The sequence below is a fragment of the Marmota flaviventris genome, chromosome 8 (assembly GCF_047511675.1).
Source record: "Marmota flaviventris isolate mMarFla1 chromosome 8, mMarFla1.hap1, whole genome shotgun sequence".
NCBI classification, from domain to species: Eukaryota; Metazoa; Chordata; class Mammalia; order Rodentia; family Sciuridae; genus Marmota; species Marmota flaviventris.
Window position 1 is genome coordinate 40879750 of NC_092505.1, and position 21443 is coordinate 40901192.

The 21443-nt window shown below is 49.3% G+C and overlaps 1 protein-coding gene and 1 non-coding gene across 8 annotated transcripts; both read left to right on the plus strand.

Annotated features, from left to right (window-relative positions):
• The first annotated feature begins 2365 nt into the window (after window positions 1–2365).
• On the plus strand, window positions 2366–20948 carry Eif4g1 (eukaryotic translation initiation factor 4 gamma 1). 7 transcript variants are annotated; one of them, XM_027951420.2, is made up of 33 exons: window positions 2366–2486; window positions 3280–3336; window positions 3566–3659; window positions 3953–4039; window positions 5120–5296; window positions 5489–5588; window positions 6840–6952; window positions 7735–7827; window positions 8027–8096; window positions 8375–9208; window positions 9474–9562; window positions 9659–9845; window positions 9934–10067; window positions 10187–10345; window positions 10507–10695; window positions 10876–11073; window positions 11419–11565; window positions 11766–12002; window positions 12164–12268; window positions 12372–12531; window positions 12742–12842; window positions 13672–13774; window positions 13998–14100; window positions 14334–14566; window positions 14711–14829; window positions 14938–15110; window positions 15533–15658; window positions 15815–15896; window positions 17072–17170; window positions 17266–17400; window positions 17531–17612; window positions 17743–17883; window positions 20320–20948. In XM_027951420.2, the coding sequence occupies exons 3-33, from the start codon at window positions 3600–3602 to the stop codon at window positions 20502–20504; spliced, it is 4821 nt and encodes a 1606-aa protein (XP_027807221.1). In that variant the 5' UTR covers window positions 2366–2486; window positions 3280–3336; window positions 3566–3599; the 3' UTR covers window positions 20505–20948. The 7 variants fall into 7 exon arrangements, with proteins under 7 accessions (XP_027807221.1, XP_071471258.1, XP_071471260.1 ...); XM_071615155.1 differs by lacking the exon at window positions 2366–2486 and having other exon boundaries at window positions 2564–3336; XM_027951421.3 differs by lacking the exon at window positions 2366–2486 and having other exon boundaries at window positions 2564–3336; window positions 10510–10695.
• Window positions 12587–12662, plus strand: LOC114105197 (small nucleolar RNA SNORD66). Its single transcript, XR_003584965.1, has one exon. It is a non-coding gene; the product is annotated as a small nucleolar RNA SNORD66 (small nucleolar RNA).
• Window positions 20949–21443: the final 495 nt, after the last annotated feature.

A 21443-nucleotide genomic window follows, 5' to 3' on the forward strand; every position in this document is an offset into this window, starting at 1 on the left:
GTTCGATCCCCAGTACTAAGAAATAGTTGAAACATTGGGCATCATCAGGCCTGTTGTCCCTCTTTAATGTGACTCCTGTTTTGGCTCTTAAACTTTCACATTCAGTCATTTATTCAGTAACATATCTGTAGGGCTTTACTCTGCATTGGACATTAGATGTTTGTGGGAATGCAAAGCTAGTGGGGGAAAAAAGCCTACCTTCAAAAAACTTATAATGGGGGAAAAACATGAAAACAATTGTGATGTCTTATGATCAATACTCTACTGAAATGTGAACAAGTTTCCCTGAGATCATTAAAATAGGGCCCAAGTGCCTGGTTTAGTCAGGGGAAAGTTATTTGAGAAAATAGATTTGGAGAAAGATGAATTTGTACAGAGGAATAAAAAAGGTTAGATATGGCTTAGGGAGTAGAAATTCAAGGAGGGAGGAAAAGCTATTTTCAGAAATCATGGATAATTTGGTTTGACTAAGTATATAGATAGGGTCTGGCGGGTGGGGGAAGTGTGGAAGGAGATTCTTCTGAGACCTGGATCAAGCCAGGTTTGAAAGAGCTTTGTTAAAAGAATTCAAGAGTATCTTTTAAATAGAGACCACTGAGTAAGAGCAGGCAAGTGATCTACATGATCTACTCTCTGGGGGAAGAAGCTCACTCTGGAGCTGTGGAGATCAGACAACCGAATGAATGAATGAATAAAATAGAGCAGTAAAAGTGGGAGATGGAAAAGGGGAGAAGAAAGTTTTTTTTTTTTTTTTTAAGATATTTTTTATATTTAGTTTTTAGTTTTTGGTGGACACAACATCTTTATTTCTATGTGATGCTGAGGATCAAACCCAGCACCCCGCACATGCCAGGCAAGCGCACTATGGCTTGAGCCACATCCCCAGCCCCAAGATTTTTTAGTTGTAGTTGGACATAATAACTATTTTTTTATGTGGTGCTGAGGATCGAACCCACTAACTCACACATGGTAGGCAAACACTCTACCACTGAGCCACAATCCCAGCCCTAAGAAAGTTTTTTAAAAAAATAAAATCGATAGGATTTGATTTTGGTCCACAGGACCTGGGGTCTGATTAGATACAATACATTGAATGGGAAGGAATGTAGTATGACTCATGTAGGGCACTATTCATTGCAAGAAACAGCAAAAACATTGAAGCGGGGGAGGGGGATTTTCATGTAGGGACCTTTGAGAAATTCTTATCTGGCCATTTGCAATCTGAGATGCCTGTAGGGGTGATTAGGTAAAGCTGCCTTAGTACCTTGTTCTGATGAGTTCAAGGAAGTGGTTTCTGATTTAGCAATGGATTGAGGGACGTGAGGTGTCATGCCACACATGTCATTTATTGGGTACACAGTAATTGATTTTTATTTAACAGTTTGCTTAGGAAAAAAAGTAGAGAAAAAAAAGTGGGCATTAGAGTAAGGTCTAGGTGCCCTTCATATACAGTGGAAAGAATAATAGACTATTTTTTTGTAGATCACACAGCTCACTTATATTATAAGTGACCAGTTCACCATTGGTGCTGAAAATGGTGGGAAGGATACCCTTTGCTAACTAACTACCAAAGCGCTGTTTTAAGCACTTTCACATGAAATCACAACTCCTTTAATCCTCACAATCCAATGGATGTTACCATTGTGAGAAAAAGCACAGTGGTTAAAAGGTTTAGGACAGGAGCCAGATTAGTTTCAAATCTTTCCATTTTACAACAGATAGTAAGTAGGCAATAGGCATGCAGCTAGGTAATAAGTAATGGAGCTTGAATTAAAACCCAAGAAAGCTGACTCCCAGTACCGTTTTCCACTCTAGGACTGTCCCTTCTGACCTCCAAGATTTGGCTGCCTGGCAAAGGTCTCGCAGTTGCTGCTTCTGTCCTTATTTTGAATTTTTCATGACTGACTTCTGCCCCTCCGTAGGAGTGGCTGATTTTTGTAAACAACGAGGCTACTCAAGTTACTTCTTTAGTTAGAATGTTTCAATTCTTCTAGGGTAACATTTAATTTCTTTTGTGAAGCCTTTCAATGATCTAATGTACACTATTTTAAAAGGCTGCATAATAAGTATTGTACCATAATTTATTTACCCAGCACCAAGTTTAATTTTAGTATTCTCAACTTCGGGTTGGCACCTCGCCGAGCACTTAGTATGCACTAAATAAATGCTTGCGCAAAGTATGAATGAACTAAAGAACCGCCAAACAGCCAGAGAAAGGGGTCGGTCTGGGAGTTCCAGAGTTCGGAAGGGGACACGGGGGCGGGTAGTATCTGTCACGTGACGGGGCGGGGCAAATCCCATGTGCTCCCCGGCGCTGGGCGCCCGGCGCGGCTCCGCCCTCGGCGCCGGTCACGTGGGGGCGCCGGCTGCGCCTGCGGAGAAGCGGTGGCCGCCGAGCGGGATCTGTGCGGGGAGCCGGAAATGGTTGTGGACTACGTCTGTGCGGCTGCGTGGGGCTCGGCCGCGCGGACTGAAGGAGACTGAAGGTAAAGCCGCCATGTCCGGGCTCGACCCGGCCCCCCCACCCCCTCCCCCCGCATCCGCCGCCATCCGGGCCGGGACCGGCCACCCTGCGCCGCCGCCCCGGCGCCCTGGCCCCAAGGCCCAAACCCGGGCCCCGGCCCCCCGGGGCCCGATCCCCGGCCCACGTGTGCCCGGCCTGGCCCGGCCTGGCTGCGAGTGGGGGTGGGGGAGCGCGGGGCCGAACCGTGCGGGCCCTGCGGGCTGGGAGGGCGCCCGGCTCGCTGGAAGCGATATGCCATCTCCACCCGACCCGAGGAGGCCCGGCAGCCTGCGGGCACAGGCACGGCGGCTCCCGGCCTGTCGCCCCCTCCCCCCTTCGCGGCCCGGCCGCCGGGAAGTGACACGTTGTTCTTTGGCACTGGCCGGCGCTGCGCAAGGAGGGCGCAGGGGAGGGAGGCGGCGGCGGCGGGCAGGGAGGAGCCCCCAGCCCCGCCCGCCCTTCCAGGCCGACCCTCACTTTCCTGAAACCGGCTTCTCTGTGGCCGCCGCCCGCCTGGCCTTTTAGGGCCTGACTCCCGCCCTTCCTGGCCTACACTCCTGGGCGGCGGCAGGCTTCGCCTCTGGCTCCGCGCGGGTGCCTCCGCGGCAGGGATACCTTGTGTGTCCCCGGGTGGTGGGGGGTGGGGACACCACGGCCGAAGCTGCCTGCTCCATTTGTGATCCGGGAGCCTGGTGCCAGCGAGACCTGGAATTTCCGGTCTGGTTGGTCTTGGGCCCCGCGGAGCCAGGTTGATACCCCTCACCTCCCAACCCCAGGCCCTCGGATGCCCAGAACCTGTAGGCCGCACCGTGGACTTATTCTTTACCGAGGGGGTGAGTGTGGGGGCTGTTTCAGCAGGGCCCGGGTGTGGGGTTGGATGTGATGCGTGTTTGACAACATGTTGGTGGGGACACAGGCTGAATCTTTTCTGCTCCTTCACTCCCTTGGCACCTCCTGGGCTCCGTGTTGAACCCAGCCCTTGCTTCAACCCTTATCCCTCCCACTCAGTTTGCTTTATGCTTGGGTCTCTTCCCTTTTCCAAGCTCCACTCTTTCCTAACAGGTGCTGGGGGGACCCTGATGTGGCACCAAATGAAATGAACAAAGCTCCACAGCCCACAGGCCCCCCACCCACCCCATCCCCTGGACTCCCACAGGTAATTAGGGAGGAATTAGCAGGACTGGGATGGGGGTGGGGGAGACCAGGCAGTCCGACAGGAGCAGGTTTCAACCTCTGGATTTTCCCAGCCCCATCTGTGTCAGGGCAAAGTGCAGCTGCCTGCTGCCAAACTGAGACAGGGCCCATGGCTGTCTCTGGGGGCTGTCACAGGGAGGGGGTATGTAGACTGCTGAGGCTCTTGCCGCAGATCTGCTCCCCTTATTTCACCAGCTTGGGTTTCAGCCCCAACCGGGCTTCCCCTCTTGCTGAACTCTGGTCTCCCCCCTTCAGCCAGCGTTTCCCCCGGGGCAGACAGCACCGGTGGTGTTCAGTACGCCACAAGCAACACAAATGAACACGCCTTCTCAGCCCCGCCAGGTGAGGGGCTTTGGGAGGGGAGTAGGGGGCCTGGGTGGAAACTGGAAAGCTTCTGCAAATTTGGGCCTAGGATGGAAACTGGAAGCTGTGTACCTGGCCCCAACTTCCTGACAGTTGCTTTGTGTTCTTTCATCTGGCTCTGCACTTTGTGCTATTGATTTTGGTGACTGGTCCCTTGAGGAAGTATGTAGTTGGTGAGGGTGGCATTATTGGGGTCCTTATGCGTGAGATTGGGGACAGTGCTATGGGCCCTGCTGCCAACTCTTGCTTTCCTATTTCCTTTTCCTGGGAGGTTGCTATTGCTCTGTTCCCCTTTCCTATTTTTCTTTGGACTGTGTTGAGAAAAACATTCCAGCTAGTTATTGCCTTTATCTCTTCCCCAAGTTCTTCCTCACTAAGTAGGATTCTTTCCTACCTCCTTCATTTTGCCCCCATCACCTTGGGGATAATTCTCTTCTTTCCTATCCCCATGTGCTCTCAGGGAGGATTCAGGTCTCTGCAGGTAATACCCCTTTCCTAATCCTGGACTGTCTCCTGATCTCAACCCTGCCCTCTATCTAGTCAGGGGCTAGACACAGATTGGGGGTCTTTAGGGTGGGGACTTATTTGCTGTTTAGGTCTTGAGTTTGAGCTGAGTTATGCATGTAGGGGCTAAATATTGAAGAATGAGTATCTGGAAACTGGGAGACTTGCATGTTAGCAGTTAGCTGCTCAGTGCCTTAGGTGGAACAGTGCATGCTGGGGAGTGTGTTGCCTGAAAGGGCCTTACTTTAGGCATGATGCATCTGTTTGTTAGGAATCCTCTGCAGAGGGGTAGTCTGGAGGTGACATGAGTATGCATGGCAGTGAGTAATTAAATATACACATGGATGCAAGGTGTTCATCTGAATTTGGAGGGTATGAGTGAGTACAAGAGGCCACTTAACCCTTAGCTGATCAAGTGGGTTTTGGAAGGATTGGTCTCCATGCTCTGAAGCCCACAGTACTTCTCTCCAGAATACAGAGACATTGTAGAGTGCTAATTTTGCTGTTCAAGTTCCTCCCCTTCCTGATGCTAACTGCTTTCTTCCCTCCTGACAGCACTTCTACCCTAGCCGGGCCCAGCCCCCAAGCAGTGCAGCCACCCGAGTGCAGAGTGCAGCCCCCGCCCGCCCTGGCCCAGCTGCCCATGTTTACCCCGCTGGATCCCAAGTAATGATGATCCCTTCCCAGATCTCCTACTCAGCCTCCCAGGGGGCCTACTACATCCCTGGACAGGTGAGGCTGGAAGTTTGGTGTCTGTAAGCCACAGACCTTGTACCCCAATCCTTACTACTCCCACCCTGACCCTCTAGTCCCATCTCTTCTCCAGGGGTGGAACTGCTTGTTTTACTTTGTCATTTTAGTCTGATATGGTGCTGGTAAGCTCCCCTCAACTCCTCTTCCCTCTTCCTCCCCATCCCCCACTAGGGGCGTTCCACATATGTTGTCCCGACACAGCAGTACCCTGTGCAGCCAGGAGCTCCAGGCTTCTATCCCGGTGCAAGCCCCACTGAGTTTGGGACTTACGGTAAGCGGGGGAAGGAGTCAGGTGAGAATGTCTTAGAAAGCATCCAAATTGATTTATTGCTTTCTAAAGCATAAGACCCTTCCTAGGCGTGGCTATTGGTCTAAATATAATAGGGCTAATAGGTGGTAGGGATTGATGCTCAATATTTAACTGGTGTTGGTGGGTGAGGGGAGATTTGATCCTCTTCCAACAGAATTGAAGTCTCCATGTCAAGAAATGTAGGGTTTGGGGGCTGGGCCTGTAGCTCAGCAGCAGAGTGCTTGCCTAGCATGTGTGAGGCACTGGGTTCGATCCTCAGCATGACATTAAAAAGAAAAAGAAAGGCATTCTGTCCATCTACAACTACAAAAAGAAATTTAAAAAAAAAGTAGGGTTTGGTTCCAGCTCCAGAACCTGTTAGTGGACTTTCCTTGTGATACTCTTTCTGTGGTCAGGGGTTGGCATATAGTATGATTTGGGGAGGTTTTTGTAGATGTGTTTTATTTATGTTCTAGGAAGGGATTAGTCTGTTTTTTATGCCAGTGGTTTCTAAAATTTTTTTCTACCAGGAAAAATTTTGAGTATGTATCTTTAATGCATGTATACTTGTGTTTGTGTATACGTATGGCTAATTTAAGTAACACTGTGTCAGTCGTTGAAAAAAAGTGGAAATTATGGATGAGATTACAGGTACATCTCATTTTGGAGACCATTGCTTTGAGGAATTAACTTGTCTTTATCCTGAACCCAGTTCATACTGTTTTTTGTGTGTTTGTTTTCTTTCCCCCTGCAAAGGGGCAGGATGCTAGAACTGGACTTAGGTTGAGTTGAACACAGAGTTAGCAAATCTCTTATTTCTCATTCCCAGCCAAAGAGCTGATTCTTTTTCAGCTTCACAGTACATGTGTGCGAATTGCTGGGGCTAGAGTGCTTACATGGAGTCCCTTGTGGAATAGAATAGAGACTTCCAGGTAGCTGGTGTGTGGTGGGGAAGGAGTGTCTGCCTACAAGGGGTGGGTGTGTGTGCGCTCAGCGCGCGTGCGCGTGTGTTTGCATGTATGTGTCAGTATCAGGAATTCTTGTAAACGCGGTTCAGACTGGTTCCCCAGCTTTGACAGACACTTAATTCCCTGGGGGAGGAGGGCGGGACAGGGCAAGGGGCTGGCTTGGGTGATGAGAGGTTCTGGAGGTGGGAAGTCTTCAAGCAGGCATTAGTATATAGTTGGGCCTTGACGCCGCCACCATTCTTTCTTTCTGTCCCCCTCTCCCAAGCTGGCGCCTACTACCCAGCCCAAGGTGTGCAGCAGTTTCCTGCTGGCGTGGCCCCCGCCCCAGTTTTGATGAACCAGCCACCCCAGATTGCTCCAAAGAGGGAGCGTAAAACGGTGAGTAGCTGCAGGCAGGGGGCTCTGGGACAGAGAGAAAGGTCTTCAACTGATGGTATGCAGAGAGAGTGGGGGGGGGGGGTCACAGAATGCTCAGGTTCTTTGTAAGGTACTAAGGTACCTTGGTGTAGACTCAACTCATGGGAAGACTGAAGTGGGTAGCAGGGAAATTCCCATGAGACTTGGGCTCTGGTAGGGGGTTCATAAGAACTATGCTTGGTTTTGGGTTTCTGATAGCTTGTCTTGGAAATGGTTTGTTTTCTGTGGCCCCACCCCCCCACCACCCCCTAGTCCTGGAAGCTCTGGAGGCCTCCGCCTCTGCTCAGTCCTCAAGCCCTGGGCGTGGTGCCCAGAATAGGGTGCCAGGGCTGGGGAAGCCGCTGAGTCACCCTGGCTCCACCCACTGGATCTGGGCCCTGCCCCCAGAGATCAGGCCGACTAGCCACAAGTGAGCCAGCTGGGTGCTAGATGGGGGTCCTGGGCCCCAGGGTGTGCAGCCACTGACTTGGGGACTGCAGGCCAGGGCAGAGGTGAGGGAGGGAGGGGCATTGTGATGTACAGGGCTGCTCTGTGAGGTCAAGGGTCTCTTAGGGGTGGGGGCTAGGGCAGGGACTGCAAGAGCAGTTGGATGGGTTGACAGTAGAACTTATGGGGTTTCTGGCACCCACCCACCTACTGCCAAGTAGGGGGTGGGGGGTTGGCCCAGAGTCTTAGGAGTGGGGCAGGGTGGAGAGGTGGGCTCCTCCTGCTTCCCGGTCATTCCATAGCTTTCTCTTCCTCAGATTCGAATTCGAGATCCAAACCAAGGAGGGAAGGATATCACTGAGGAGATCATGTCAGGGGCCCGCACTGCCTCCACACCCACCCCTCCCCAGGTACTGCCTCCTTTTTTGAGTGATAGCTTGACTGGAATGACTTTTCTATCTTGAGCTCCTAAGTACCTTGTGTATTTCCTGAAGGGTTTTGTTTCCCTGCTTTCCTGAATTTCTAGGCAGCGTTAAAGTAGAAATGGCCTAGTAAAGAAGGGTTGTGGGATTGTTCAGTGCAAACTTGGTAACCCTTTGTGTCCTGCAGACGGCGGGAGGTGGTCAGGAGCCTCAAGCTAATGGGGAGACGCCCCAGGTTGCTGTCATTGTCCGGCCAGGTAAGAAAGCCAGTGGGAAGGAGCTTTTATGGGAAATAGTGTGTGGCCATTGGAAATTCCAGGAAGGTGGATTGACTTGAACTGGGTACTACAGAAGAATGAGGTTTTGGGTAGTAGATTGAAGGGTGGGTGGTATTTTAGATGAGAAGGGGAAATAATTTCAATGTGAAGTTTGAAGGGTGGGATGGAAATGTTCAATTAGGAGTGTTCTGGGTTGGAGGAGTAATAACAGTGAAGGACTTGGCTTCAGATACTCATTCTTCCTTCCTGTGGTGCAGATGACCGGTCGCAGGGAGCAATCATTGGGGGCCGGTCAGGTCTGCCTGGCCCAGAGCACAGCCCTTCAGAATCCCAGCCTTCATCACCTTCTCCAACCCCATCACCCCCCCCAATCTTGGAACCGGGGTCTGAGCCTAATCTCGGAGTCCTTTCTATTTCTGGGGACACTATGACAACGGGGATGATACAAATGTCTGTAGAAGAATCTACCCCTATCTCCCGTGAAACTGGGGAGCCATACTGCCTCTCTCCAGAACCCACTCCTCTTGCTGAACCTATACTGGAAGTAGAAGTGACACTTAGCAAACCAGTTCCAGAATCTGAGTTCGCTTCCAGTCCTCTCCAGGTTCCCACTCCCCTGGCATCTCACAAGTTGGAAATTCATGAGCCTAATGGCATGGTCCCATCTGAGGATCTGGAACCAGAGGTGGAATCAAGTCCCGAGCTTGTTCCTCCCCCTCTTCCGGCTTGCCCTTCCGAATCTCCTGTGCTTGTTGCTCCAACTGCCCAACCTGAGGAACTGCTCAATGGAGCTCCCTCACCACCAGCTGTGGACTTAAGCCCAGTTAGTGAACCAGAAGAGCAGGCCAAGGAGGTTACCGTATCAGTGGCTTCCCCCACCATCCTCTGTGCTGCTCCAGCTTCTCCAGCTTCGGCTCCTCCAGCTATTTCCTCTGCTCAGGAGGAGGGAATGGAGGAAGAAGAAGAGGAAGAAGAAGAAGAAGTAGGAGAAGCTGAGAATGAGAAGGGAGGAGAGGAACTCCTCCCTCCAGAGAGTGCCCCTGTCCCAGCCCACTTGTCCCAGAATTTGGAGGCGCCAGCAGCCACTCAAGGTAAGGTGTTGGCTGGATGGTGGAGGTGGGGCAAGCTGCAGGGTGGAGCTCTTCTCTTCATTGATGACCTCCCATTTGGGCAGCTTCTCTGGGTTATGGAAGCCCTGTGACTGAACCAACCTAAAAGCTAGAATAAGAACTTTTAAAACTTGTGAGCCTAGAGTGGGTGGGTTGGGAAGAGAAAGGATTGTACTGTGATTACTTTGTATTTTTTCCATGGGTTTGGGGTACTCTTTAAGTTATTCCCACTTCTTTTTTTTTAAAGTGGCAGTATCCGTGCCAAAGAGGAGACGGAAAATTAAGGAGCTCAATAAGAAGGAGGCTGTGGGAGACCTTCTGGATGCCTTCAAAGAGGTAAGGAAAGCAGCTAATAGGGGAAGGGAGAGGATAGAGTTTGGGTATGAAACAGTGGTTATTTTGCAACCCAAACTGGGTGTTGTATGGTTACAGGTAAACCCAGCAGTACCAGAGGTGGAGAATCAGCCTCCCGTAGGCAATAATCCAGGTCCAGAGTCTGAGGGTAGCAGTGTGCCCCCACGACCTGAGGAAACAGATGAGACTTGGGACTCAAAAGAGGACAAAATCCACAATGCTGAGAACATCCAACCTGGGGAACAGAAATATGAATACAGATCAGGTATGCTGAAGGAAGTGTTGAGAATGACTGATTGTTCGTGTCAGGGCCATAGGAGACAGAAATATGACTGATGCATCTTCTGTTGCAGATCAGTGGAAGCCTCTGAATCTTGAGGAGAAAAAGCGCTATGACCGTGAGTTCCTGCTTGGCTTTCAATTCATCTTTGCCAGTATGCAGAAGCCGGAGGGATTGCCCCATATTACTGATGTGGTGCTTGACAAGGTTGGTGGTTTGATGGGGAGGAGGGTAAGTTTGAGATGAACTGAAGAGGAGCCTGAGGCTCAGAAAGAATAGTCATTAATCTCCGGCTGCTTTTGAGACCTTCTTTATCTTCTTCGCAGGCCAATAAAACACCACTGCGGTCGCTGGATCCCTCTAGGCTACCTGGCATAAATTGTGGTCCAGACTTCACTCCATCCTTTGCCAACTTTGGCCGACCAGCCCTTAGCAATCGTGGGCCCCCAAGGGGTGGGCCAGGTGGGGAGCTGCCCCGAGGGCCGGTGAGTGGGGCTATCTAAAGAGGCAGATGGGCAAGGTGTCAGGGTCTCAGGTGTGTTTTGTTGCGGGATGGGGAGAAGTCTGCCCTGGAGATGTGTGGTATCGGGGTCATGTGTTGTGCTTCTGAACTTTGTATCTTCACTTGTCCTAATCCCTTGCTTAGCAGGCTGGTCTGGGGCCCAGGCGTTCTCAGCAGGGTCCCCGAAAGGAACCACGCAAAATCATTGCCACCGTGTTGATGACTGAAGATATAAAACTGAACAAAGCAGAGAAGGCCTGGAAACCCAGCAGCAAGCGGACAGCGGCTGATAAGGATCGCGGTGAAGAAGATGCTGATGGCAGCAAAACCCAGGTACTGGCAAGTCCTGCTGTGGGTCTCTATTCCTGCTCTGAGAGATCTGAGCCCACTTTGTTCTCATACTGACCACTAGTACCTAACTCTGTCCCCCCCATCCTCTCATGTCCTTCCCAGCAGCCTTTGTCTCAAAACTTCACTGGATTCTGTGACTTCTCTGTCCCCTCTTCCCTACAGGACCTGTTCCGCAGGGTACGCTCCATCCTGAATAAGCTGACACCCCAGATGTTCCAACAGCTTATGAAGCAGGTGACACAGCTGGCCATTGACACGGAGGAACGCCTCAAAGGGGTCATTGACCTTATCTTTGAGAAGGCCATTTCAGAGCCCAACTTCTCTGTGGCCTATGCCAACATGTGCCGTTGCCTCATGGCGGTTAGTTTCCACTGCTTTCTAAATCTCATCATCTTCTAACTTCTTATCAAGGCTTCTAGAGTCTAGCTTCTGGGTTCCCCTCTTGTTTGTGCTGTTGATGGCAGCCAGGAAGGGGCAGAGTCAGGGTCAGAGGTCTTAGGTGGTTAAAGACTCTTGGTCTTGGGGCTGGGGTTTTGTCTAAGTGGTACATTGCTCGCGGGTTTGATCCTCAGCACTACGTAAAAATAAATAAAATAAAGGTATTATATCCAATTACAATCAAAAAAAATATATTAAGAAGAAGACGACTCTTGACCTTCCTTGCCCTGGACAGGTCTGAGTGTGACATTCTCTTTGACATAACAGCTGAAAGTGCCCACTACAGAAAAGCCAACGGTAACTGTGAACTTCCGAAAACTGCTGTTAAATCGATGTCAGAAAGAATTTGAGAAAGACAAAGATGATGACGAAGTGTTTGAAAAAAAACAAAAAGAGATGGATGAAGCTGCTACGGTGAGAAAACCTACTTTTAAATTAATTACTACCCTCCAGGTACTAGTAGGTTGTAGAATTTGGGTGGGGATAAGGAAGGGGGGGGTTAATGACATCCTTGGTAGGTGGATCTCTGCCTCTATTGGATATGCATATTAGTAGAGAAGAGTTTTAGCCAATTGGTATCTTTTTGAAATGGATTCCTGTGCTGTGACTGGCAGGCAGAGGAACGGGGACGCCTGAAGGAAGAGTTGGAAGAGGCTCGGGACATAGCCCGGCGGCGCTCTTTAGGGAATATAAAGTTTATTGGGGAGTTGTTCAAGCTGAAGATGTTAACAGAGGCTATAATGCATGATTGTGTGGTCAAACTACTCAAGAACCATGATGAAGAGTCCCTGGAATGCCTCTGTCGTTTGCTTACCACCATTGGCAAAGACCTGGACTTTGCAAAAGCCAAGGTAGGGGCACTTCAGTGTGAAAGTGGAAGGCTGAAGCATGTGCGGCCCAGTCCACTGATGACATTCTTGTTAGTCTGGTGGGTCTGTGCTGCTGAGCCACAGCATTGGAAGGGGAGGTATTTATTACAAGTTTCTGACCTGATCTCTTTGCTTCTTCCTAGCCCCGAATGGATCAATATTTCAACCAGATGGAAAAAATCATTAAAGAAAAGAAGACATCATCTCGCATCCGCTTCATGCTACAGGATGTGCTAGATCTGCGACAGGTATGAGCATTCCCTCCTTGCTACCACCAGTCTGCTACTCCCAGTTCTTAATACTACCATCTGGCCCTTCCTAATAAAATTACAACTGGCTTCCTCTTCACAGAGTAACTGGGTGCCTCGCCGAGGGGATCAGGGTCCTAAGACAATTGACCAGATCCATAAGGAGGCTGAGATGGAAGAGCATCGGGAACACATCAAAGTGCAGCAGCTCATGGCCAAGGGCAGCGACAAGCGTCGGGGTGGCCCTCCAGGCCCACCCATTAGTGAGTTGGAGGCTAGGACGAAGGAGTGGGCAGGAAGGGACTTAGGGGTTATTCTTTCCGCTGATGACTTCTTGTTAGTGCCACGTGTCTGGGCCACTGAGACCCCATGATGGAACTGAGGATCTGAGGAAGGGAGACTTAAGGTGGCCCAAGGGGAAGGGGCTACTAGGATTTATTCATTATTCCAGTATGTCCCCCTTTTTGTCCCAGGCCGTGGCCTTCCACTTGTGGATGATGGTGGCTGGAACACAGTTCCTATCAGCAAAGGCAGCCGCCCCATTGACACTTCACGACTCACCAAGATCACAAAGGTATGGGTATGTGCTCGTGGGGTGGAGGGTAAAGAGGGATCAGGCAAGCATCAAGCTCAGGTTTGGATCTTTGTATGATGGGAGAGGTAGCTGCTGAGTTTTTAGACTCTGTTTAGATTGTTAAAGACAGAACTACTAACTCCTAGGGATTTATTCACATTGGTCTGGGTAAACTGTTAACACATGCCAAATCTGGTCCATTACCTGCTTCTGTATATCCCATGAGACAAGAATAGTTTTTATGTTTTTAAATTGTTGAGAAAAATTTAAAAAATAAGTAGTATTTCATGACAGGAATTACATAAAATTTTAATTTCAGTGTCTATAGTTTAATTGTGCTGGGAATGGTGGTGCACTCCTGTAATCCCAACTGCTTGGGAGGTTGAGGCAGGAGGATCTCAAGATCAAGGCCAACCTCTGCAGTTTAGCAAGACCCCATCTTAAAAGAAAAAAAAAAATGAAAAAAAGGGCTGGAGGTGTAGCTCAGGTAGAGTGTCCCTGGGTTCAATCTCCATTTCCTGATGCATGTATAATGTGTATATATACACACACACAAGTTTTGCTGGAATATAGCCGCATTCATTCCTTTTAAATGTCATCCAGGACTGCTTTCATGCTATAGTGGCAGAATTGAGTAGTTGCAATAGAGACTCTGACTTACAAAGCCCCAAATAATATAAGTAAATTTTTTGCTTTCTGGCCTTTTACAGAAAGTTTGCCTGACCCCTGATCTGGGGTATTCACTACTGGTGTGGCTGTGTGTGGTGGTACTGGCCAAGAACTTTGGTCAGGTCAGACCCAAGATTCTCTACTCCCTTTTCTTCTGCAGCCTGGCTCCATTGATTCCAACAACCAGCTCTTTGCACCTGGAGGGCGACTGAGCTGGGGCAAGGGCAGCAGTGGGGGCTCAGGAGCCAAGCCCTCAGATGCAGGTATGGAAGGCCACTATAAGGAGCTGAGTGGTTATTAATCTAAGCTCTCTTAATGGCAAAGCCTTACCTATACCTATATGAGTGGTTAGGTATGCAGGAGGCATATAGGTGGTGCTAGATGTTTAATTGCTTTCTCAGCCTGGACTTGAGTGTTCTAAACTGGCAAGTTGGAGAAAAAATGCAAGAAAGTGGAGATCTTAATCCAGGTTTTCTGCCTCCCCAGCTTCAGAAGTTGCTCGCCCAGCTACTAGTACATTGAATCGCTTCTCAGCCCTTCAACAAGCAGTACCCACAGAGAGCACAGATAACAGACGTGTGGTGCAGAGGTGAGATTTTCTAGAGGTCTTTGTTCTTGACATTGAGAATACTATGAGTGGGTTTTTCTTGTTTTCCCCGACCTGGGAGTTTCTCACCTGTAATGCTCCAAGCCCTTGGTTAAGTTTAAGGCACATTCCTGAGGCCATCAAAGAGGCCCAGCAGTTGCTCAGCATGTTGGGTAATTACATGAGTGAGTTCCTGGCAGTATAGGTAAGAGACAATGTGCCTATCTTTCTTCTAGGAGTAGCTTGAGTCGGGAACGAGGTGAGAAAACTGGGGACCGGGGAGACAGACTAGAGCGGAGTGAACGAGGAGGTGAACGTGGGGACCGACTTGATCGAGCACGGACACCTGCCACTAAGAGAAGTTTCAGCAAAGAAGTGGAGGAGCGGAGTAGAGAGCGGCCCTCCCAGCCTGAGGGACTACGCAAGGCAGCTAGCCTCACAGAGGATCGGGACCGTGGGCGAGATGCTGGTGAGGGGCTGGGAGAATGGAGAAGAAAGGGTGTTGGCTAGTGTGGGACTAGCTGGTCCCTATCTCTCAGGAAGTCCAGGCCCTGTTTGCTAAGAAGACTAGAACTAAAGAATCTGGGATCTGTGTTCTCCCCCCACCCTTCAGTGAAGCGGGAAGCCACCCTACCCCCGGTGAGCCCCCCGAAGGCCTCACTTTCAGAGGAGGAGCTGGAAAAGAAATCTAAGGCCATCATCGAGGAATATCTCCATCTCAATGACATGAAGGTCAGCAGTGGGGGGTGGGCTTGAGCTATTGCCAAGTGGGTAGGGTGGGAGCATATGGGGGTGCAGGGTTTGGACCAGGCTTGACTGCTTTCTCCCTGTGCCCCTTAGGAGGCAGTGCAGTGTGTGCAGGAGCTGGCCTCACCCTCTCTGCTGTTTATCTTTGTGCGGCATGGCATTGAGTCTACGCTGGAGCGCAGCACCATTGCTCGTGAGCATATGGGGCGGCTGCTGCACCAGCTGCTCTGCGCTGGGCACCTTTCTACTGCCCAGTACTACCAAGGGTATGACCAACTTCTGTGGGCCTCCCATATTTCATGTACACATAAATTCTTTTCCCTTTGTTGGGACCCCTGGAACTTTGTGTTTAAGGGTATAGGCCCATTTGGGCATGGTGGTACATGCCAATAATCCCAGCTCCTCTGGAGTTTGAGGTGGGAGATGCAAGTTCAAGGCCAGTCTGGGCAACATAGTAAGACCCTGTCTCAAAACAATGTAGGTTCAACTATCTTGGTCAACATTGCTTTGAGGTTGGTGAGGCATCCAAGGACAAGAAGGTGACCTTGGCTTGAGATAAACTCTCTTAGAAAATGTTCCTGGAGGGTACCATAAGTTGATACTTATGTCATGCCATGTTAACCCAGAAGCAGAGTGGGGGTCTGGGCTATCTTATCCAGGATAGCCTGACTTTGAATTCCCTTTGCAGGCTGTATGAAATCCTGGAATTGGCTGAGGACATGGAAATTGACATCCCCCATGTGTGGCTTTACCTGGCAGAATTGGTAACACCCATTCTGCAGGACGGAGGGATACCTATGGGAGAGCTGTTCAGGTAAGTTCCCCCCTTGGAATTCAGGGAAGGTAGAGACTGTAGGAAAGACAGAAGGGAGGGAGCTGTGATAGATTGGATGGCTATATTTGGAGAGGGATGGAGTGGTGGTGAGAAGGCCATAGAAGCTGTCATCACTGGGGTTTTCTCTTTTTATAGGGAGATTACAAAGCCTCTGAGACCTTTAGGCAAAGCTACTTCTCTGTTGATAGAGATCCTGGGCCTTCTATGCAAAAGCATGGTGAGTGGGCCTCTTACTGGGTGGTATGCATGATTTCTGTATGGTTTTTGCTACTCCCTGTGGCTGTGAATCCACATGGTCCTTTCTTGGGCTAGAGTTTTGGTGATGGCAGGACCATGTTGGTATCTGAGAGAGGAAATGTTGAGGTGGGCATTCTCCTTCATATAGTTTCTATCATGAGTTCTGGAGAAGGCCAAAGAAAATAGCAGTGTAAGATTCTACACTGTTGTTGATTGATTCATTCATTCAACAAGCATTCTTTTGAATATTTACAACCTAGTGAACACTGCGGATACAGCAATGAGTGAAATGCAGTTAGAAACACTAGTTGGTAGAGAAAAGGTAAGAAATGACAGCTTATTAAAAGCCACAGTGTATGGTGGAGAGTGAAACAGTAGTTGAAAAAGGAGTATCTTAAGTATTGTGAGGTTGCTAAGTATTTGCCAGTGTTCACGACAGAAGGTTTTCTTTGAAAGGCGCTGAAGCTGCTTTTGAAAGTTAATTGGTGACTGACGAATATAAAGGCGAAAAGATGGAGAAAGGCAAGTTGGGTGTGTTACTTAGTGGTAGTGAGAAGCTGGGATACGCAATTGCAGAGGAGTTCAGCTACCTGGAAACTGGAGGAGTGAGACTAGATTGAAAAGGACTCAGATTGTTCATTTTGTGAGGACTTCTAACATTTTCTGAATTTAGGAAACAAGTAGGCATACTTGTGTTACAAGTTATCTTTCTGTAAGCACACATTTGTTACCTGGGATAATGACAAGCTGTATCAAAAAAAAGAAATGTAGGTAAGAATGGAAGACACTAGAGTGAGGCATTTGGATTTTTAAGATTCAGTAACTTGAGAATCCTGCAAAAGCTGGTTGATGTTTTTTCCTAGGGGCTTAAATCATTTCCCCCACCCTAGCATCATAACACTGTAATGATGCATGAGGTTGGTTTTTTTTTTTTTTTTTTTTTTTTTTAATGTAACTTGCATATTTGACTGACAGCTGTGCTCTGCACTAGACTGAAGGCATGGAAGGGCTCTGCCTAAGTGTTACCTTTGTGGCATCCTTAGCTCCTAGTAGATACCTAGTGGGCTTTCAGTGAATATTTGTTGGATGTCTGTTTTGGAGCTGTTGGATCTTTGGAGAGATACAAGGATGCTTAGTTGTTCTTATGTTTTCCAGGGTCCCAAAAAGATAGGGATGCTTTGGCGAGAGGCTGGACTCAGCTGGAAAGAATTTCTACCCGAAGGCCAGGACGTTGGTGCATTTGTAGCTGAACAGGTTTGGGGCTGTTAAAACATTAATTTTAGCATTTGAATCTAGCTAGTCATCTTCTTCCCTCATCTGACCTCTTGACTGGCCATATTTGGTTGCAGAAGGTGGAGTATACCCTAGGAGAGGAGTCAGAAAGCCCTGGCCAGAGGGCACTCCCCTTCGAGGAGCTGAGCAGGCAGCTGGAGAAGCTGCTGAAGGAGGGTAGCAGTAACCAGCGGGTGTTCGACTGGATAGACGTATGTTTCTCCGGGATATTGGGGGAGGGATAGAAGAAAGGCATTTCTTGTGGTGAGGTGGAGGATGGCAAGCATGGAGACTGAGGGGCAACAAGTCAGAACTTATGGGCCATTTGTTTTTCCTGCACAGGCCAACCTGAGTGAGCAACAGATAGCATCCAACACATTAGTTCGAGCCCTTATGAAAACTGTCTGCTATTCTTCAATTATCTGTAAGAAATGGCAGGGAAAAGGGTGGGCCTCGTGGACAAAAGGGAGGGAAAAGGATTTCAGTCTGGCCTCCTGGGGCTGAACCACTCTTAAGGCTACATTGTTCCACTTATCCCTTCTTCTTCCCTATAGTTGAGACTCCTCTCCGAGTGGATGTTGCAGTGCTGAAAGCACGAGCAAGACTGCTACAGAAATACCTATGTGATGAGCAGAAGGAGCTGCAAGCGCTCTATGCCCTCCAAGCCCTTGTAGTGACCTTAGAGCAGCCCGCCAGTAAGAGCCAGGCTGCAGGGACAGAGGTGGGGTGGAGGGATTGCCACATAGCAGGGGGTAGTTGTGGAAGGGACTCAAACCAAGAAAGGTGGGTAATTAAGTGGAGAGCAAAATGCCCTGATGGTTTGATTACTTTCCCCTGCATAGTTTTTCCTTGCCTACAAATTGGGTTTAGTCTCAGCCTTGAAAGTTAATTGATTACTTGCTTTATGCCTAGCTGTTAGATGCTAATAGTGCAGAGATGATAAATGATAGCATCTTTTGTCCCACTCTGCCTGACACAAGTCTGAAATGCTTTGCTTAACCTTGCCTCCTTTTCATCATCACAACTGTTATTTAGGGTAGATGGTATTATCCCCATTTTCCACATAAGGAAACTGAGGCTTAGGTTAACAAGTCTGAGATTGTGCATTCTGCCAATAGATATGTGTCAGGGCATTGGGGTAATCATAGGAAGTTTAGCATAGTTCCCGTGGTGGTGTGGAGTCAGTAACAAGTATAAGTTATTGAAAGAGGGGTCTGAGGGATGGTAAGTGGGAATTAGCTAAGAGACAGATGGAGGGAGGACCCTTGTAACCAAAGGCACTGTGTATATAGATTCTCAAGTAGAAGGAATGTGACATGAGACAGAGGAGCTGCTGAAGGGAAGGCCAGTGCAGGAGAGCACAGTGACCAATTGGTATGAGGCAGGAGGGGCTGGAGAGATGGACAGGGACGGGTCCTGCAGGGCTGTGTGAATGGCAAGGTCTTTGGGATTTTACCTAAGGGCCAGGTAAGGCCCAAAGGGCCTGAAGCAAGGGAGAAAAAATTTTTATTTTTTATATCATTGGCTATACTGGGAAATAATGGTTTGGAGTGGGAAGAGAGTGTAGGAGGTTGACATTCATGGTTCCATCTTCCTGGTGATAGTGGATAGTGGGGGAAAGGGTGAGCAGATTCAAGAGATACTTAGGAAATGGAGTTGACAGCTTTTAGTCACAGGCCTGGGGTGGGGGACATAACTGATTGGAAGTCAAAAGTGGTTCTCATAGTAGTTTGAGTAGGGCAGGTGATAATGTGATGCCATCTGCCACTGGAGTGAGAAACATTGGGTCAAGTTGAGTTCATGGTGTTCTGGGTCAGGGGTGAGAAACATTGGGTCAAGTTGAGTTCATGGTATTCCGGGGTCAGGGCTCAGAGATGGTAGGTAGGTAGATGGGAATTTGGATCCATCTGGGAGAATGTAGCCAGGTTAGGAAGCACATCTGTGAGGTGCTAGCATAGAGTAATAAGTACCTGTGTAAGTCACAAGAAGATGTAGGATTGCCCAATGGGATTGGGATGAAATACTGGGGATGACAACGGGCCGGGACTAAAGGAGGGCAATGACCTTTGGACAAAGAGAATTTTGGATAGGGAAGTAGAAGACAATGCTACCATGTTTCAGAGAGTTCAGTAAGAGCAGACTTGAAAGAATTTCTGAAAAGTAAAAACATTGTCACCCTGGCAAAAACAGTATTTGGTGGCGCAGGAAGCAGGCTCTGGATTGGAAAGGACTGAAATACTGACTGAGATGGGAAAGGAGACAGCAAGTATAGATAGAATCTTACATTGAGCTATGAATTAGTGGTTCTAAGGGGGGCCCTTTGTGTACCTGGGAGAAACTTTGGCTTCTGAATATAGAGGGCAGAGTGAATAGTTTTGATTAAATGGGATCCTCTGGGAGGGAGTGTGCATGGAATTTGAAGCACAGGGGTGGGAGGAGTTTGTGTCCACAAGAAGTTTGTGGATTTCTTAGGATTTTCTCAAGTCTAGACTTGAGATCCTGTACTTCACTTACTCTGTCCTCCTGTTTTTTAGGAGTGTCCTTTGGTTTGGAAAGATAGGCAGTGTCATGTGGAAAGTGCTTAAGGAAGCCCTGAAGTGGCCAGTGCTGGAGAATGGGTTAAAGCATTGTGGGGGTACTTGAATCAGAGATTTACTAGGAAAGTGACAAAGGGAGATAGCACTCCTCAAAAGTGTAAAGGTTGGAGAGGGTTCAGGAGATGTATGGGAAGGAAGAGGAAATGGGGATTGAAGGTCAAGATCTTTGGGGGGGACTGGTGGATGTTCCAGGTTATACCCTTAACCTTAGTGATAGACTTGTGAGTCCCTAAATCCAGGAGTACCAATTCTGCATGTAGTTTTCCACATTAAATATATCACAAGTAGAGACCTTTGAAGCTGCCAAGGTGAGGCTGGGCAAGTTTGTAAAGCTTTTTTCGATGGCTGACTCATTTCTGCGCATCGGTCTCTTAGATCATGAGATTAGCATCCTGTCAGGCCTAGTCACTCTGGAATGCTCAAGACACAAATGTCAGGGTGGTAGGTCAGGGCCTTGTTTAACATAGAAATCCCTAGGGACAGGGTAGCATGGCTGTGGCTAGTCACTTCTAACTGCTGCTTGATGGCTTGCAGACCTGCTTCGGATGTTCTTTGATGCCCTGTATGATGAGGATGTGGTGAAGGAGGACGCCTTCTACAGCTGGGAGAGCAGCAAGGATCCCGCTGAGCAGCAGGGCAAGGGAGTGGCCCTTAAATCTGTCACAGCTTTCTTCAATTGGCTTCGTGAGGCCGAGGAGGAGGAGTCCGACCACAACTGAGGGCGGGTGGGGCTGGGGACTTGGAGCCCCATGGACACGTGGATGGCCCGGCCAGCCGCCTGGACTGCAGGGGGGCGGCAGCAGCGGCGGCGGTGGTGGCAGTGGGTGCCTGTAGTGCGATGTGTCTGAGCTAATAAAGTGGCTGAAGAGGCAGGATGGCTTGGGGCTGCCTGGGGCCCCCCTCCAGGATGCTGCCAGGTGTCCCTTTCCCCCTGGGGCACAGAGATATATTATATATAAAGTCTTGAAATTTGGTGTGTCTTGGGGGGAGGGCACCACCGCCTGCCCCTGGGGTCCTTTTTTATTTTCTGAAAATCACTCTTGGGACTGCCGTCCTCGCTGCTGGGGGCATATGCCCCAGCCCCTGCACCACCCCTGCTGCTGCCTGGGCAGGGGGAAGGGGGGGGCACGGTGCCTGTAATTATTAAACATGAATTCAATTAAGCTCACTGCCTCTGCTTTATGGCCTGCTCCCTTTGGAGAAGGGGTATGGATAGGTGGGCATCTTTCTTTCCAGAGCTGGCACTGTAGCATTGTTCCTATAACCTGGCACCTCTCCTGACCCATGATTTTGGGCATCTGAGAAGCCACTGCCTTCCGGAGGGTTTAGGATCTTGGTGTGGATGTGAGGAGTTCACTCTTGGTTATGAGAGGAGAGGGAAGTCTGGTACCTGTGGAGTACTTATTAGAAGATAGTTGCCGGACTATTGCTCTTACCTGAATGTGATCCATTCCCCTGTGTGCCAAGAAGTCTCTGGGTTTTGTCAGATGGCAGAGAAGCCCTTCTGACTTAAGGATGTCCTCTTTTACTGAGGGGACTGGGTGAGCAAGATTTTCTGCCCTCGAGTAGTGTGGCAGCACTGCCCAGAGAGCACCTCCCCTGCCTTCAAGGTGGCTTGACAGAGGCTGGCGAGTACAGGACCAGCGGTTTCCGAACTC

Excerpts from the sequence above, each read along its gene's own strand:
- Eif4g1 (XM_027951420.2), top strand. The coding sequence starts at position 3,600 with ATGAACAAAGCTCCACAGCCCACAGGCCCCCCACCCACCCCATCCCCT. Across the intron at positions 11,074-11,418 it reads TGTGCCGTTGCCTCATGGCG|CTGAAAGTGCCCACTACAGA; the intron begins GTTAGTTTCCAC and ends TTGACATAACAG. Across the intron at positions 14,101-14,333 it reads AACAGACGTGTGGTGCAGAG|GAGTAGCTTGAGTCGGGAAC; the intron begins GTGAGATTTTCT and ends TCTTTCTTCTAG.